The sequence below is a fragment of the Haplochromis burtoni genome, unplaced genomic scaffold, assembly GCF_018398535.1.
Source record: "Haplochromis burtoni strain Fernald_Lab_line unplaced genomic scaffold, NCSU_Asbu1 Contig_603, whole genome shotgun sequence".
Lineage (NCBI taxonomy): Eukaryota > Metazoa > Chordata > Actinopteri > Cichliformes > Cichlidae > Haplochromis > Haplochromis burtoni.
Window position 1 is genome coordinate 153432 of NW_024582964.1, and position 16255 is coordinate 169686.

At 41.7% G+C, this 16255-nt stretch overlaps 1 protein-coding gene across 5 annotated transcripts in view; it reads left to right on the forward strand.

Moving 5' to 3' along the window:
• The window catches only part of LOC102309194 (semaphorin-5B), a 47673-nt gene that overhangs the window by 8648 nt on the left and 22770 nt on the right, over positions 1–16255 (forward strand). For 4 of the 5 annotated variants that reach the window (XM_014329731.2, XM_014329732.2, XM_014329733.2 and 1 more), the window contains 2 exons: positions 3613–3673; positions 15626–15814. In XM_014329731.2, the coding sequence (XP_014185217.1) occupies positions 15670–15814 (145 nt within the window). In that variant the 5' untranslated portion in view covers positions 3613–3673; positions 15626–15669. The remainder of the gene's footprint in view (positions 1–3612; positions 3674–15625; positions 15815–16255) is intronic. The other variant, XM_042214718.1, reaches the window with a different exon arrangement.

Here is a 16255-nt window from a genome sequence, read left to right on the forward strand (position 1 = left end):
TTATTGGTAATTATCATGAGTACCAATGTTACTGTCTACTCAGTTAATAACAAAGGTTCGGATTTTTATTACAGGTGGGTTGAGCATCAGGCCGACACCATGAACTTCACATGAAGTAGATAAATGTTCTAATTGAAAATACATGTATCATATTTGGCAGAATAGGGCTTGGCCTATATCATACGTTCACGTAATACCGGTGTAATTGTTGGCAACGATAGGAAAATGAAATATCGCGATAGAATATGGGTAAAACGCGCATGCGCAGTGCCTTTGTTTCATACGCACATGGCGGCGACGAGAATGAGAAGGGCGAAAGCGGATCGTTGAATGAAACAGATGAACCAGAACTTGGTTTGTAAAAATGCTGCAACTTCAGTGGTGTGGAACTGGTTTAGCTTTCGTCCGTCAGATACACAACAAAGCACTATTTTTGGTAGAGCATGCTAGCGGGCCGTCATTATTACGTGTTTTTGGAAAATACGGCACACTTCCTTTGATTTTTCTGAAAATCGACAGTGCCCCTTATAATCCCGTGGCCTTATGTATGAATTCTGGTTGTGTTTACTGACCTCGAAACTGATTTTATGTACACGGCGCTCGAAAATCTGTCAAATGTTTTAGTACGACTTTGCTAAGCTACGAAGCCGCACCGCTTGATGGATTGTCGGAGCATTACGGCTATCGTAGGCAGGAGCCTCGCGGAGTGATACGTACTGTGCTTCAACATAATATTACCGTATTGTGTGTGTATAACCTCTTTTTAAGTTTTGTGGATATTATACATGGTTATGCTGAGGATATGTCGCCAATTTCCACTGGAAATGCCTTTTGGTTAAACTGTCAGCAAGGAATTTGCACTGTTACATTTTTATATAACTTTAATGCACATAAAAACAGCTGCTTGTTTGAGTGAAAATACATTGATGGGGTTTTTGCACTAATAAAGTTGTGGAGTTGTAAAGTATTTTGTCTAGTGTCAATTATATCGTCAGTTATATCGTTATCGCAAATTTTCAAATGTATATCGTGATAAATATTTTTGGTCATATCGCCCTGCTCTAGTCGATATCAATCATTTGGATTGATCCACCCGCCTCTAACATCCACTGGATGTAAAGCCTGATGGGAAAACCAGGCTGACTCACAGTTGTCAATATTAAATTTATTCACTGCATCAAGAGTTAAAGAGTTAGACTCATGTTTTCTGACATGATCTCTAATTATTCTACAGCTAACACAAAGATCCACAGCTAGTTTCTGTAGGATATTTAAAGTATTCGTATTCAGTTGTAAAAGTACTCATGCTTGTGTTTGAACTTTTTTGCCCTTAATGGGTCACAGTCAGTTAAATTTATTAGTGGATGTTATCACAGTTTTCTGCTGGGCATCGGGTCTCTCAAGAGGGAAGTCTGAATTTCTTTGTTTAGGCAAACGAAATGTTTGTCTGAACTAATGGAATTTGGTGTTGACTCTGTCTCCTGATTCATTTACACATCGGTGCTACTGCAGCTGTGTTCAACCAACACCAAGTCTTACTTTAGTATCCAGATGATTTCAGATGTAGCTGAGAGCACTTAACCTCTTTTTTGTCTGCCTTTGTGCCTGCTGATTAAAGCGTAAATAGTTTGAGAGTTCGTGCGTCGCTGTGTTTTAATTCTTAGCACTAACGTTAAAGGTTTTGCCATAAACACAACATTTTCTTTTACTTCAGAATGCTTCTCAGATAGAAGTGACATTTTCCTATCATCCATTATCTATCTGCTGCTGATTGTTTTTGCCACACTATATAATATAGCAAACCCAGCAACACTTGGTGCGCGTTTAAGGTGGTTTCAAACCATGTTAAAATGCTCAAATTTACAGCAATAAAAGGGCATTTTTTTAATAACTTATCCACCTTCATTACTGAGTTACGGGTGTGGTCACTGGAAGTCTCACTCCATCTGTCTTGTAACTCAAGCTTTGCTGTTAGCGTTTTGGTAGTACCAAGGACGTGTTAGTCCCTCCCTGTGGTGGCCTTTCTCATGGTTATAAGAGTGTGAAAGAGAAAGCGAAAGTTAAATGTTAAACCACCCCTCCACCTCCACCAAAAAAACCAAATAATTCAGTACACAATCCTTTTTTTATATTGTCTTTTGTCAATTGCCTTTATTTGATAATGATAGTAGCGACAGACGGGAAAGTGAAGAAAGTGGCAGGGCAAAGCTCCACAGGTTGGATTGGAACCTAGGTTGCTGCTGTCTGGAAATTGAGCACTTGGTTACCTGCTCACCCTTTATGTGCAGCTTTTTCATCTGATTTCTGTGCGAGGTCTCTGCTTATGTTTTGCTGCTCTCCTCTGCTCGCTGTTTCACCACGTGTATCTCCTCTGCTCCACTGAGCACACATGAAAGAGGGCAAAGGAGAGAAGTGCAACTTATCTCTTGAGCACTCCTAGTGTTTTAAGTGCTCAAAAGGGCTTTGAGTGCTCAGTTAAAGGAAAGAAGAGCTTTGTAAGTACCAGTCCATTTACCATTGATCACGATGGTGGGCTCACGCACAGCTTTCTCATTGCTTGTTTTGTCCTTTTAATGTATTTTTCCAATACTAACTGGGAGTCATGATTTTCACCAGCTTTTGAGTTATTTGTGCTTGTGTGATAAGATGATCGATTGATTTGGCGTATGGCTGCTTTGATCCAAAGCCAGCCCCTTTAGCTCAAGATTAAAGGTGTCCTCTTAAATGCCATTCGCTTTAGCTTGAGATTATAGACTGAATAAAACATGCACGTAGCTTCCAAGTCTGAAAAGTGAAGCCAAAGTGGAATCTGCCTTAAAACCAGAGGACAGTGTTTCTGGTTGGTCCACTGCTGAACAAAACATCAAGTACATTTCGTAAATTATGGTTATTACTAGAGCCAGAAAGGAGGTTTATCCCGGGCATGCTCATTGGCTAGCGACGTGCCCATCGCAAATCAAGCGGTGTTTTCATTTTCACAGTCAGCTTCAAAAAGCTTAAACACTCCCCGCTGTTGTTAATCAACAGGTGACACCACAGTGATGATGTCTATATTTTATATACACTCTATGCTCAAGATGTTAGCTCTGATTATTCTTTAGGACTCATAAAAAGGTGTCGGTCAGCAGTTACTTTGCCTGCTAATCAGCTACTCTTCATCAGTGCATCAGTCTGAGGTGACTATAAGTGAATAACAGGACATGTCGATAAGTCATCAGTCTTAAATGCAGTGCAAAAGCACAGCAATACTGAGCTTGTAACAAACCACAACTAATTCAAACGCTCAAGCTGGCTCCCGCCATACTGTGACCTAATTCTTTAACAGAATCTAAAACTGGATCTCACACAGGGCAGAACATCTCTGTCTATTGAGTTAACAGTTTGCGCTGCACAGATAGAAATTCTTTGCCCCCCTCCCTTATTTTCCCCATCACAAACACACACACACACTCACACACCCCTTTACCTCCCCTCACCTCCCTGCACACTCTCTGGTCAGCGTGCCACTGTGTGCCGATGTGTAACAAGTTCTCCCTCTCTTGTTTTTCATACCTTCCTTTCTCTCTCTCTCTCTCTCTGTCTCTCTGTCTCGCTCTCTCCCACCATGTGAAGCGCCGGGATCTGTGCCACGCTCGTTCATCTGCCGAATCTGTCTGGTGCTGATGGTGAACTAGTAAGTTTATTTTCTTCTGTGTGATATTTGTGCGGCGTGTGTGCGTTGCTTTCACATATCCCATGCGGAGATTGGCTGCATCAGTGCAACTGCTTATTCTTTTGTGTTGTCCTGTCTTTGTGTCTACTTTTTTCTGCCTGTTTTTTTCCTTCTGCCTGCCTGTCAGTTTTCGTGTCACTGCAGGCTCATTTCTTCTCTAATCATCTATAATATGACCCTTCACCTACCCCTCCTCTTTTTCCCCCTCGCTCGTCTTCAGCGTACATCACCCTAGCTGTGACTTTGGAGACTACATGTGGGGATGTGTTTGTGTAACGTGTAGTGGATGTTTCCTTTGTTCTGGTTAAAGCATAAGTGCTAAAACTGACAGAGGAATGGGGTGGAGAGAAGCATGGGAGACAGAGGAAACTCCCAGCCCTGGATCAATACTCCTAGTCTGGGTTATTATGTCTGAATGTGTGCGTGGGTTTTTTTCCCCCACTTCAGTAATGAAGCCTTTCTGAAGCAAAAGCCACATGTTGCACGTGTGCAAGTGTAATGTTCCTGTTTGATGTTTTCCCACAGAGCAGCATGCTTATTTATTTCTATTTTTAAAATTGCAAAGAGTCGCCTTCTACTCTTCAATTAATTACTGACATCATGCTGTCATCTAGTTAATCACAGCACCAACAGTTTGCTGATTAATGTCTTCGGGGTGTTTTTACACTATGAGCATGATTTATGGAAATTAGTCGTTGGTGGAAAATAGTAGCCATGATCATTTTTTCTGGTGGGTTATAAGGACCAGGTCTTATGAGATTTTTCATGACAGCAGCATCGGTTATGTGCAGTGGATTAGTAATTAAAATGCTCAGACTGTCAGCCACCCAAGAAATTCAAAACCCAAGACAATCATATTTGGAATGATAATATTAACTCAGTTTGTATTTGCCGTGCACAGTTTTGGGGAGTAAGACATTTACGAGTCATTTTAATCAGTTACTATGAATGAAATTAAAGCTGATAATCAAAATGTTGGTGATTGCAAAATGGATTCATTAGGAATATAGTTTTTTTGGGGCGATCGTGGCTCAAGAGTTGGGTGTTCGTCTTGTAATCGAAAGGTTGCCCATTCGAGCCCCGGCTCGGACAGTCTTGGTCGTTGTGTCCTTGGGCAAGACACTTCACCTGCCGCCTACTGGTGATGGCCAGAGGGGCCGATGGCGCGATATGGCAGCCTCGCTTCTGTCAGTGTGCCCCAGGGCAGCTGTGGCTACAACTGTAGCTTGCCATCACCAGTGTGTGAATGTGAGAGTGAATGAATAGTGGAATTGTAAAGTTGACAATATAGGGCTTTTAGGACCAATATCAGAAGTTGGTCATTTAAAAGTCAGATATAATAGGCAATATTTCTTTCTGTAGGTCACATGAAACAAACAGATTTCCCTAAAATTATTGTGTAGTTATTTATTTACTCGTTTAGGAGTTCAGCATGTCTCTCTGCAGACTGTAGGGAGTTACAGGCTGCCCGTCTACCTGCCCGTCTCTTCTCAGATGGAGGCAGTGTCCCAAGTTTGTGGTACAACAAGGGCTACTCTTGCTCGTGCTGTTGTTGTACCATTGGTCAGCCATGGAGAAGAGCAAGGTTATAACGAACAAAGTCAAACCCGTCTTTGATGTTTTTTCACGCTTCTCCTGTCACTCCTTTGGCTTGTCAACCAATCAGCTTTTGACTGACATAGAGTTGAGCTACTCAAGCGTTACACTCTGCCCAACTCTGGTCAGATGATCTGGTTATTGTGTTTGTGGCGTTCCAATCAGGTGTGTTACCAACAGGGTAGTTTTCAGAGTGCCCTCTGGTGGACAAACTATGCAACATCAATTCTCATAACATGGTTAAAGTTTCTTATATCTCTTCTTTACTTTTTAAATTTCATTTCATTTGTTGGCTAATATCGGCCCATTCATTCAAGACATAAAATTAATTTCGTTATTTTACATATTTTGACCATAAAGGCTGGCTGTCCTTTGGTATTTCATTACAGCATGAATAAGAATTTTTTTGGGGAAAAATTTGAGTGGATTGGGATTTTTATTAGTTTGCCAACATATCGTTGTGCACCATCTGTCATCTACCAGTCAAATCACTAGGCATTGCTTGGAAGAGTCTGACAGTAGTTTGTTTTGACTGTACTTATGGCCATGTCTTGATGCATTCTCAATCATCCAGGAAAGTAAGTCTCCAAAAGTTGATTCTGTTCATCCGGACGTAGCGTTTTCGTCACTCATCCAGGTGACTTCTTCAGTCTCAGCTGACTGCAGGTTTCCCCAATCTTATAAACAGTACGTTTGGATAATGACTGAAATCAGCCCACTGAAAGAACAATGGCCTGGGAGGTCAGTTCCTTAATCTTGATTATGCAAATCGTCATGACCATTGATCAACAACCACTGATCAAAGGCCATGAGTACCATTCACAGAGAGTTGGGGAATGGCTACAATCACAGCATTGTAAGATGGCGAAAGATGTACCCTGAGGCCCGTCCTCGATTCAGAGATGGTCTTTCCCTTTTCACGTAAATCAACTTTTGGAGACTTATGGCCATGGTGTCTACAATTCCTACTACTACTACCAGTAGTGTACAAATCTCCTCCAACCAGGCCAGAAATAGTATAATAACAACAACTATAGCTCTGTGACCAGCAGTCTGCTTCAGTCCTGGTAGACCTGTTGGGCAAGATTGGTTTTCAGTGCTGGAAGTTCACCAAAAAATGTTCTTTCTGAAATTCTTTCTGAAATTTTTCTATGCCTGAATACTGCTCTTTGTCTACAGATGACTGTTCAGTATGTGAAGGAACTCTTAATACAGATTAGAGAGGTGTGGATTGATCTCTATGATTTGTTTTGGCAGCTGCACTTTGTAATCTAAACCGTGTTAACACTTGAGTTTAAAGTTCATCTTGGCGGATCAGATCAAAAGTGGACAGTGGTCAATACAAATGTAAACAAGCGCTAAGACTCTTTAATACCAAATGTTAAAACACTCATAAAGGATGTGTACAATTTAACACATCGGCGTTGTCTGCGCTCTTATAACATGTGAATTAATGTATTTCTGTTCTTTATGGGAGGACTTTTGTTGAATGCATCCATCTTCTGCCTTCCAAATTCAGGGTGTCCCAGAGGTCACAGAGCAAGAGGCAGGGTACACCCTGGCCAGCTCACCACTTTGTCACAGGCCTAACAAAGACGCCCACATTCAAGCCTAGATGTCATTTAGAATCACAAATTAACTTAACATGCAGCTGAATACCCCAGTTGTGCGGTGGTTAGCACTCATGGCACAGTTTGGCACCTTTGTAAACCATCTCCTCCATATCAAGAGTGTTTGTAGCTTCTGCACAGCTCCTTAAATATTGATTATCAGTCTTGCCTTGAAGTGAAACACAACTACTGTCTTTTAAAAATTTTAGATCAATGCAAGCATTAAAGCGCAGCTCCGTCTCTGCATCATCCACTCTGAGATAATCATTAGCAGTCATGCATACTACATGAACTGTTACTAACGTTTTTGCCATTCAGAGCTAAGTAAGTAAAAATACATTTGTTGATAGAGCAGATGACATTAGGGTTGGCATTAAACTGTTAGCAGTCGGACGTACCGCCCACGGGACATTGGATGGTTTAGGGGACTAATAGGACTGCTAAGGGGTTAAAGTAGCTATAGGCTGTAAATTAACCAATTATTGATATAAACATCTTGATCAGTGACACCACAACTCTTCAACAACTGCTTAATGGATAAAACTAAAAGTTTGATGCATAAAAATGTTAAATAAATTGTTGTTGTGGTACCGTTCAAGCGTAGCTAAGGCCATTGGATGTTTGTTTTTTTGTGATTTTTCCATCACCCTGGCTTCACATTGAAATTCATGTTACAGGGAATGAGCTGTCCAACCAGTAATCTTCAATCATGTCTACTGACAGAGCGGCTCCCTTCAAGTGGGGCAGCGGGTATTGACAGAGAGTGATTGCAGCTGTACGTGTTTGGTTATACATCCCAGTCGTGTCATCTGGCAAAAAAGCAAAGCGAAAGAAATGGAGATCATGATAAGAGGACGGAGGGAGACGGGGAGGAGCGAGGAGAGAGATAGGAAGAGAGGGATCAGTGCAGCTGTGTGCCTCTTTAGGATTCCTGCTCTCTACCTCCTCTCGCCCGGGCCAAACCGGCATCATTAGGTTTGGCAAATTACCCGGGCGGCCATTGTGGCGCAGCCATGGCACGTTAGTGTGTCTTTTTAACTGTGGCTAAACTCAGTCTATTCACTTGTAAAAGAGAGCAGCCATTGGCAGATAGTTGGCAGGTTGCACAGAGAGGCCATTCACCCCGGTAGGAAGGAGCTGAGAACACTGCCTCGGAAATGGTCCTCTCTGAATATTTTGATGGAGGGACTTTGGGTGCCCTCTCAGTGTCCATTTGCTCCAGCTAACAAATCTCCATCAACTGACTTCATTGGTAATCAATATCAGTGCTCCTTATAGGTGAGGGCGAGCAGGAGCTGCGGTCAGAAAGAGAATTTTAGCAATTTGATTCAGTGTTGTTTTGATGTTGTCCTTTCTTCCTTTTCTTACTCAAGGAGGAATTTGGAGTTTGGAATCCAGTTTTTTTTTTGTAGTGGGGTGTAGTGGGGTGGGGAGTTGGTGTTCACTCTGTCTTTTCATGATAGTTGGACGCTGTCCAAAAACTCGGGTGGAGAGAGTTTAGACAAGAGGCTGATATACAAGGGTCAGATGCTGGACTCCCTCCTTTTATTTTTGATGCCACGCAGGAACAAATTACAGGGCTTCTGAATGAAGAAATAATTACTCGTTATTAATTTCGCTGTCATAGAGTTCCTCCGTGAAGAGGACATGTCTGGATTTTAATGAAGCACACTTAACGCGCGCACCCAGTGTTGTCGGATGCTCGGTTTGTAGCTGGTGTGGCGGAAGTGCTAAAAAGCAGTTTCAAGGTCTTCTGTAGTGCGTCTTTTTGTAGGCAGATCACGACATGGATAATTACCTATAATAGCTGTTTTGCAAGAAATGAGGGAAGAGGTTACTCATGCTGACAGAAAAGGAAACGGCCCCTTCACAGTTGCCGAGCTGACGTATTAAAGCTTAATAACCTGCCGGTCACATGGCTCACAAAAGAGGTTCATCCATGACTTGTTTTTTTACTTAGAGTCAACTCAAGCCCTCGGACCACACTCCATAAAGGGGCTATCTCTTTGGCCTCTATCAGAGTCCTCCTAAGTTCTCTGGGATACGCTTGTTTAGTTCTTCTAAGAGGAAAAAGTCAAAGTGAGCTTGCATGGTTCCTCAAATAGAGGCGGGGGGAAGTTCCATGTTTCTTAAATTTTGCATGAACATCACTGTGAATCACTCTGGCATCAGCAGAAGTAGTTGACACTCAGAGACAGAAAAAAAGTTGTTGTCAAGAAATCTCACAAACTTGAAGGGAAAAAAAAGCAGCAGGGAAAGAGTCCAGAAAGAAAAATGGAGGATTTGACAAAGGCCTCTGCTGTGTGAAGTTTGTACAACTGTGACAAAGTGCTGCAGAGGCACTGCTGCTCTGTCCAAACACTTGTCAGTGTGTCACTACACACATTTCCACTTAAATGTTAAACCAGGGGAGAAACGTCAGCGGCTTCTACTTGTGTAGCTGTAGCGTGTAAGGGGAAGGAGAACAGAGGGGAAAAAAGCTTTTTTTTATACTTTTCCTGACTTTTCTAAGGAGTCGATGGGTCATTTTTACATTTTCAAACAACCAACAACGAAAGAAAACAAACTGTCTGGCTTCTGAAGACATGACACAGCCTCTTTTTGAAGGTTTGTAATAATGCCCTGTGTGGGTCACTTCTGCAAAGTTGTTGATCCCCCTCCCCCCAAAAATCTCATGGCTTACAGGTTGCATTTTTACTTTAAAGTACCTGTTGCAGTAAATGAAAGAAATCTGTGAACACAACACTTTGAGGTTAAATTACTTTACTTAATTGGGGGGAGGGGTGTCTTTATCAGTAGGAAAACTAAAAAAAAAAAAGCATAGTCAAAGTCTGAAATTTAGCCTCCTTCACATTTAGAAGGAATTTACTTCCAACATTTTTCACTCTGAACATGGCATGGTCATTCTGAGTATGAGCGGGAGGTCTCTGGGTGAAAATGCCTTGCTGATGTCAGAGGTCAGAGGAGAGTAGCCAGACTGCTTTAACCTGAAAGGAAAGCAACAGTAACTCAAATAACCTAGAGCTGCGCGATTGTGATTATCACTATTATTCTGATTGATATTAAGATTACAGTTAAGTTTAGTTATTTATCCTTTCATTTTAATGACAGAAATGTTTTAATTGTACTGTCTTGTAAACACTGCTTTCACATTCATGTTCCTCTATGATCCTGCTGATGTACAATACCAAAATTATGTAAATACAATTAACTTTACTAAAATTTAACATGAAATTAAATCAGCAAGGCACTACTTTTATTTTTACATTGTGCTGCACTTCTTGGTTAGTCAGTTAGTTAAAACACCTTCACAAAATCCCATTTTTACTTGACCTGCACTGATGATTGAGTGCATCCTAGAAGCAAAATATAAAGTCTTCCACTCCATTTTTTTCCCAAACCATTATGATAGTTTGTGTACAATGTCGGTTTTGCCAATTTAGAAAATTAATTGCATGAGGGGAAAACATCTTTTGTCCACGATGATCCTTCATTACTCACCATGTTTAGTGGACACATATCTTTGGCCAAAAAGCATGCGATTGCCTCGATGATTTCAATAGGTCTTTGTGCGCTGGACGGATATGCAGACACGCATACAGGCTCGCTTTTATGGATGCCTGAGTGCACGGCGGATGATTCACTTTTGCAAATATTGCGTTGTTTCTTTTGTCCTTCATGCGTTAATAATCCTGCAGTTTGTGGTGCGTTTTCAAGCAGTTGTAATAAATTATCGTGCAGACGCTGTAACTTATTATTAGTTAACATCACTTGCCCTAAATCCAAAGTATTTCCAAATGTGTGATGATTTGCTCTGAGGGACAAGCTCTTGGTCTTCTGCTGTGCCAGACATTTGATTTTTGTTGTGTATCTGTCTGTTAATGTTGCGGTACTCATCTAGACTACAGCAGAAGAAAAGGAAACTGAGGCTATAGTTTGCACGGTCTCACCAGAATTGGACAACAGAAGATTGGAAAAATGTTGCTTGGTCTGCTTTGACATTTGGACGGTAGACTCAAACAAACGAAAGCATGGATCCATCCTTCTATCAGTGCTGTAATGGTGCATGGGCACACTCTAACCGAGCACTGTTTATCCACCACAACCTGTTTGCGTATTGTTGCTGATCATCACTTTATGACCACAGGGTACCCATCTTCTGATGGCTGGAAGCACCTCAAAAGCTCAAATCACCTGTTGAACATGACAATGAGTTCACTGCACATCAATGGCCTTCATAGTCCTGACACACACCAGCTCTCAATCCAGTAGAGCACCTTTTGGATGTGGTAGAATGGGGGATTCCCATCATGGACGTGCAGCCAACAAATATGCAGCACCTGTGTGATGCTGCTGTGTTAATATGGAGTGTTTCCAGCACCTTGTTGAATCTGTGCCGTGAAGAATTAAGTTCGTTCTGGAACCAACAGTGGTAAGAGTGTGGCTCCAACCAAGATATACCGATTAAAGTGGCCTGCATATATCATGATAGATTTTAATATAAGAATCAAACTATCTGTACTGCAGGAAAGGTTCAAGCACATTTAATAAGCTCTGTATTGACTCTGAGTGCCATTTGGTGTGAATGTGTAAGGGGAATTAGTTTAACCTTTTTTGCCAAGTAAAGCTGTTTTTTTTTTTTAGCTTAAGAAACTTCTACAACTCAAGTGCGGCAATAAATGTCAAAGTAAATTACAATGGCAGATAAAGAGTCTATATATGGGCACAGATGTGAAAGTGGAAGGTAGCCACGAGCTGATTCTGTTTGCAGGGTTGGTTTACATCGCAGGACGTGATGGACAACAGACCCGTCTCCCAGGCTAGTGCTGCTAATGACTCTGAGGCCACTTGTAGTGACTACTTTGGTCAGGAGAAGTTACTTTCAAAGTCACATTTGCTAGTAACGAGCACAATCCTTAACCGCTTGTTTGGATCCATATAGATGCTCACGTGATAACACAGTAAATGCTTAATTGCATTGCTGTGTATCTCCTTTAAATATTTAACAGATGCAGTTTCATTCAGTCTTGCCTCAACAAGCTGCAGAACAATCAATACAGTAGTTTGCAATTGTGAAACAATTCCAGAGCAAATCTAATCTACCAAAACATCTATGTTTAAAAGGCATCCCAATAAAATGAAAAGCATACAAAAAAAATATTCAGCCTTAAATACTGCTGCAAAATTTGAGTAGAGGTTACAGTTTAATGTCTTTGTGTGAGGTTTTGGAGTTGCTGCACGAACATGAAGTTATCTTCATGTTTCAGCAGACGCACAAGCATCTTAGATTTGTAGTGTGTAGTTTTGTCCGCAAGATGTTTGAATTAGCTTTCGCTGTTGCAGAGGAATCACATGGAGAGTCACCAGTGAAGTAGGAGAGACAAATTGGCAGGCAGCAGGGGTTTGAGTATACACCTGTCATGCTTAGCTGTGTTGATACAGGGCGGCCCAGTCCTCAGCTTTATTTACTGACATGGCCCTGCCTTAAAATCTTGGCCGTGTTGCTCCAGTGTGGTGGTCACATGTTCACTTTGTGTTCCCGGGGGATTTTTTTTCCCACACAGTCCAAACATGGACCGGTCACATGAATTGCAGACTCTGTGTTTCTAATCCCATCACAAGTTGTTATTTCTTTAAGGTGTTTTTCTATCGCAGCCAGCTACACGAGTGAATGAATGTTCAGACACGTTCCGTCTCTGGGAAAACAGCTCTCTGATTTTATTTTTGAAGCAATTTATTTCCAACTTTCTATAACAAATTCAAAGACTGTAGCTCAGGTCCGTCTGCCACTGTCGGGTCCATAATATTACATTGAATCACTCAAGCCACATTTAGAAGCATCACACGACCATCTACTTATTTTATGTGTAACATATGTCCTCTGTACTGATGCGGTCATTTGCTTACTTCAGATTTCAATTAAATTCAGCTAATCCAATGTTTTTTATATACTGCCAAATCACAACAGTCTCCTTAAGGCGCTTTATATTTATAAGGTAAAGACCCTGAAACAATACAGAAAAAACACCAACAGTCAGAGCACCATGAGCAAGCACTTGGCGACAGTGGGAAGGAAAACTACCATTTAAACAGGAAACCTCCTGCAGAACCAGGCTCAGGGAGGGGCAGCAATCTGCCCTACCTTTTTTTTCAGATTATATTAAATTCATATGACTTATGTTGAAACATTTCAGAAAAAAAAGTATTTTTTGTTTGTTTAGATACAGTATTGAATAAAAGCCTTTAGCCACCCCTCATTTCTACTCATTCCTTTATATTTTTCAGGAAAATTGGGGAAGAGGTGCCCTGATTTACTAAATATTACAGTATACATTTACAGTATATAAGACACAGAAGGAATCTGTACAGTCAATATTTGGTATGGCCACCTTTTGTAGCTGTCAAAATGTTGGTGCAGCAACAGTCTGTAACCTGGCAGTGCAAGGAATATAAGTTTCATTAGCAATGTGTTGTTATAGTTCACAAAGACGGTTGGACACAGCAATGATGTTGGAGATTGCAATACTCAAATAAGACTAATGAAAGTCAACCAGCTGACAGCATCATACTGTAAAGCTTATATTCTACACAGTACTAAAAGTTTTGTTGTGGATACCAGCTTACTGTAAAACCTTCAGGGTATTTCTGGAAAGAACTTATCAAATTTCCCTGTTACAGGGTAAGATGTGTGAAAAGGACAAATATAAAGGCACAGCCATACAGCTTTGGGGGGCAGTACTTAGAAATAGCTTTGGCGACAAGTGAACTTTCATGGTCATATTAGAGGTGACTACCTTCTCTCAGAAGCAAAGAAGGGAGCACAATGCTTTTGTTAAAGCACAGTTAAAAACATTCAAGAAAAACATCAGTGCAGATAGTTGGGCTCACAGTGTGTCTAAAGAGTTTGTGTGTTACTTGACTAAACTTAACCAAACCATACAGAGGTCCTAGCACACTTTGTCATGTAGACAGAGGATGATGAATATGCGCTCTTTGTCTTTAACTAACGCTAATCACCAAGGGAGAGCCTGCGTCCACACATTTCCTACTGCCCCCGAAGAATCTGACTGACGTCCACTGTCGCTCCCCCTCGTTGGGCTGAATAGACAAATCCCAGAACATTAGGCCTCTCACTGGCCAGCCTTTGCGCGGTGAGAGGACCGTGGCCCCGTAACAAAGGCGAGGCCAGCGGTGGAGGCTCTGCTCCTGTCGCTTCATTAAGCAGCAATGTAAGACCCAGCAGGCTGAAAAACCTCTGCCTCCACACGTATTCAGTCCTCCCAGTGAGCAGTAGACAGGCAGACATTCACCGCCTCCATTCTTTGTAGTGCGTAGCAGCTGCACTGAAACTGGTTTAAGGGTTAAAGAAAAAGACGCCGCTGTGAATGGGCAAGAAATATGCTGCCCTGTAGTGTTGAGGATGTTCAAGTTTTCAATACATAGTTGGAACATTATGGCCTTTTCCATAAACTCATTTATCACTCAGCTCAGACATTTTCAGAGTCAAATTTGTGCTCTAGTCCCGCCTAACCCTCAGGCGACAGTGTAGCTAGATTCAGGCATTTCACGTGCTCTCATGGTGAAGGTGTCTCCTGTAGTTAGTCTTCAGCTACTTAAACGCTTGCTCACATCTGAATGGTTCACTGGCCAGTACAGGAGTGGAGCTTAAAACAGAAATTTATTAGATGATTCAAAAGACATTTTTTTTCCATTTCAGAGTTCATACATAGAGTCATTTCACATGCAAAAACATTTAAAGGTCTTTATCCTTGTTTGCATCCACATTTTTTTTAATTTAGCAAACTTTAAATATCTTGGTGAATGCATGCAGCCAATGAAAAGTGATAGTAACATCCTTTATTGGTGGGTGTCACTCTGTCCTGTCCTGCTCTGTTTCCAGTCTGTGAATTTCTAAATAAATGAGAAAATGTAGCCCCACAGAAGTGTGCGTGAAAACACAAAGACCCAACACATTTGGATTAGACGTTAGCCTGTAACTAACTTGCCAGCGTCAGTATGTATGCTACAGCTAGTATGTGGCAGCATTTACTCTACCAGAGTATCTTGAACGCTGCCTCCCTCTGTGTGCTGCACGTGAGAAAGCAAAAGTCTGATACTTGTCTGACGCAGCTGGATGGAAATTTGTAAACTATATAAAAGAGCCTTTGATCTTTGTGCCTAAAGTCACCATCAGATCATCACCTTTGAGCAGATTCTGATTCATATAAAATGAATTCGACCCTTCATGTGGCACACCCTCCTGTTTGGCTCTGTGCCCGGGGCTCATCTCTGAATGGATCCCCTCAGTCAGAAAGAGGCACCCAAAGTTTGAGAGCTGGCGTTAGTGAAGATTGGCGGCTCTGGCCTTTTGAGGTGAATTAGCCATGACCGAGTCCTGCTGACACTGAGGCGATGGACACCAAAAGGAGACAGACTGAAAGTGAGGAGGGACAGCGGGGCCGGTCGACTGGCAAAATTAATTTAGATGAATGGGCAGGAGGACGGAGAGAAGAGAGTGTGTGCAAGTGTGAGCTATTACTAAGTGGATATGGATTTTTAGAGTCCAGCACTGATGTATTGAGTTTTCTAGAGTGATTATCTAAATGCCAAAAAATATAAGGATATTTATTTGTCACAAGGCTGATTGGTTTACTCTCCCTGCCATTACTGTCTGGTTGATTGACAGATATCACTTCTGCTCCGACAGGTGATTCCTGAGGACCTGATAGAAGACTGGATGCGGTTGTAACTATGGTAACATCAGGGTGGGGGGTATGGGCCCTCTCCCCCTGTGGCCTTGTGCTGGTCATCTGTTTATCCATGTGTCTGTCAGAGGAGCCTCACATCAAGCCTGCCGACTGCAGCAGAAAGGAACATCCTGTTGTTTCCTACCAAGGTGAGCAAAGAAACACACCACTGATAGAGTGGGGAGGAGGGCCACGAATGAAGTTAGGGCTCAAAAATGAAGGCACGCTTGCAAAATCAGGAACTTTGTACATTTTAATCACTTTAGTTTAGGCCCACCCCATCGTAGCAACTTATGTGCACATGCCAAACTGAACAAAGGCTCCAACCTAGCACCAAAGTTCATGCTGAAGGGAGACACTTTTTTAGCTGAAATAAGAGACTGTGTTGCTTGCACATTTACCCATTGTGAAAAGAGGACAGCGTATCTATTTTCCACAAGACAATTTCTGTTTTCAAACAACATAATTTGTGTTGTTTTTTTTATGTAAGAATACACACTCACAAATATATGAGAAAGTCGGCGAATTGAAAAGAGTCACGCACACAAAGGCCGTGTTTCTTTGAGCCCACTTTCAAAGTGATGATTTTC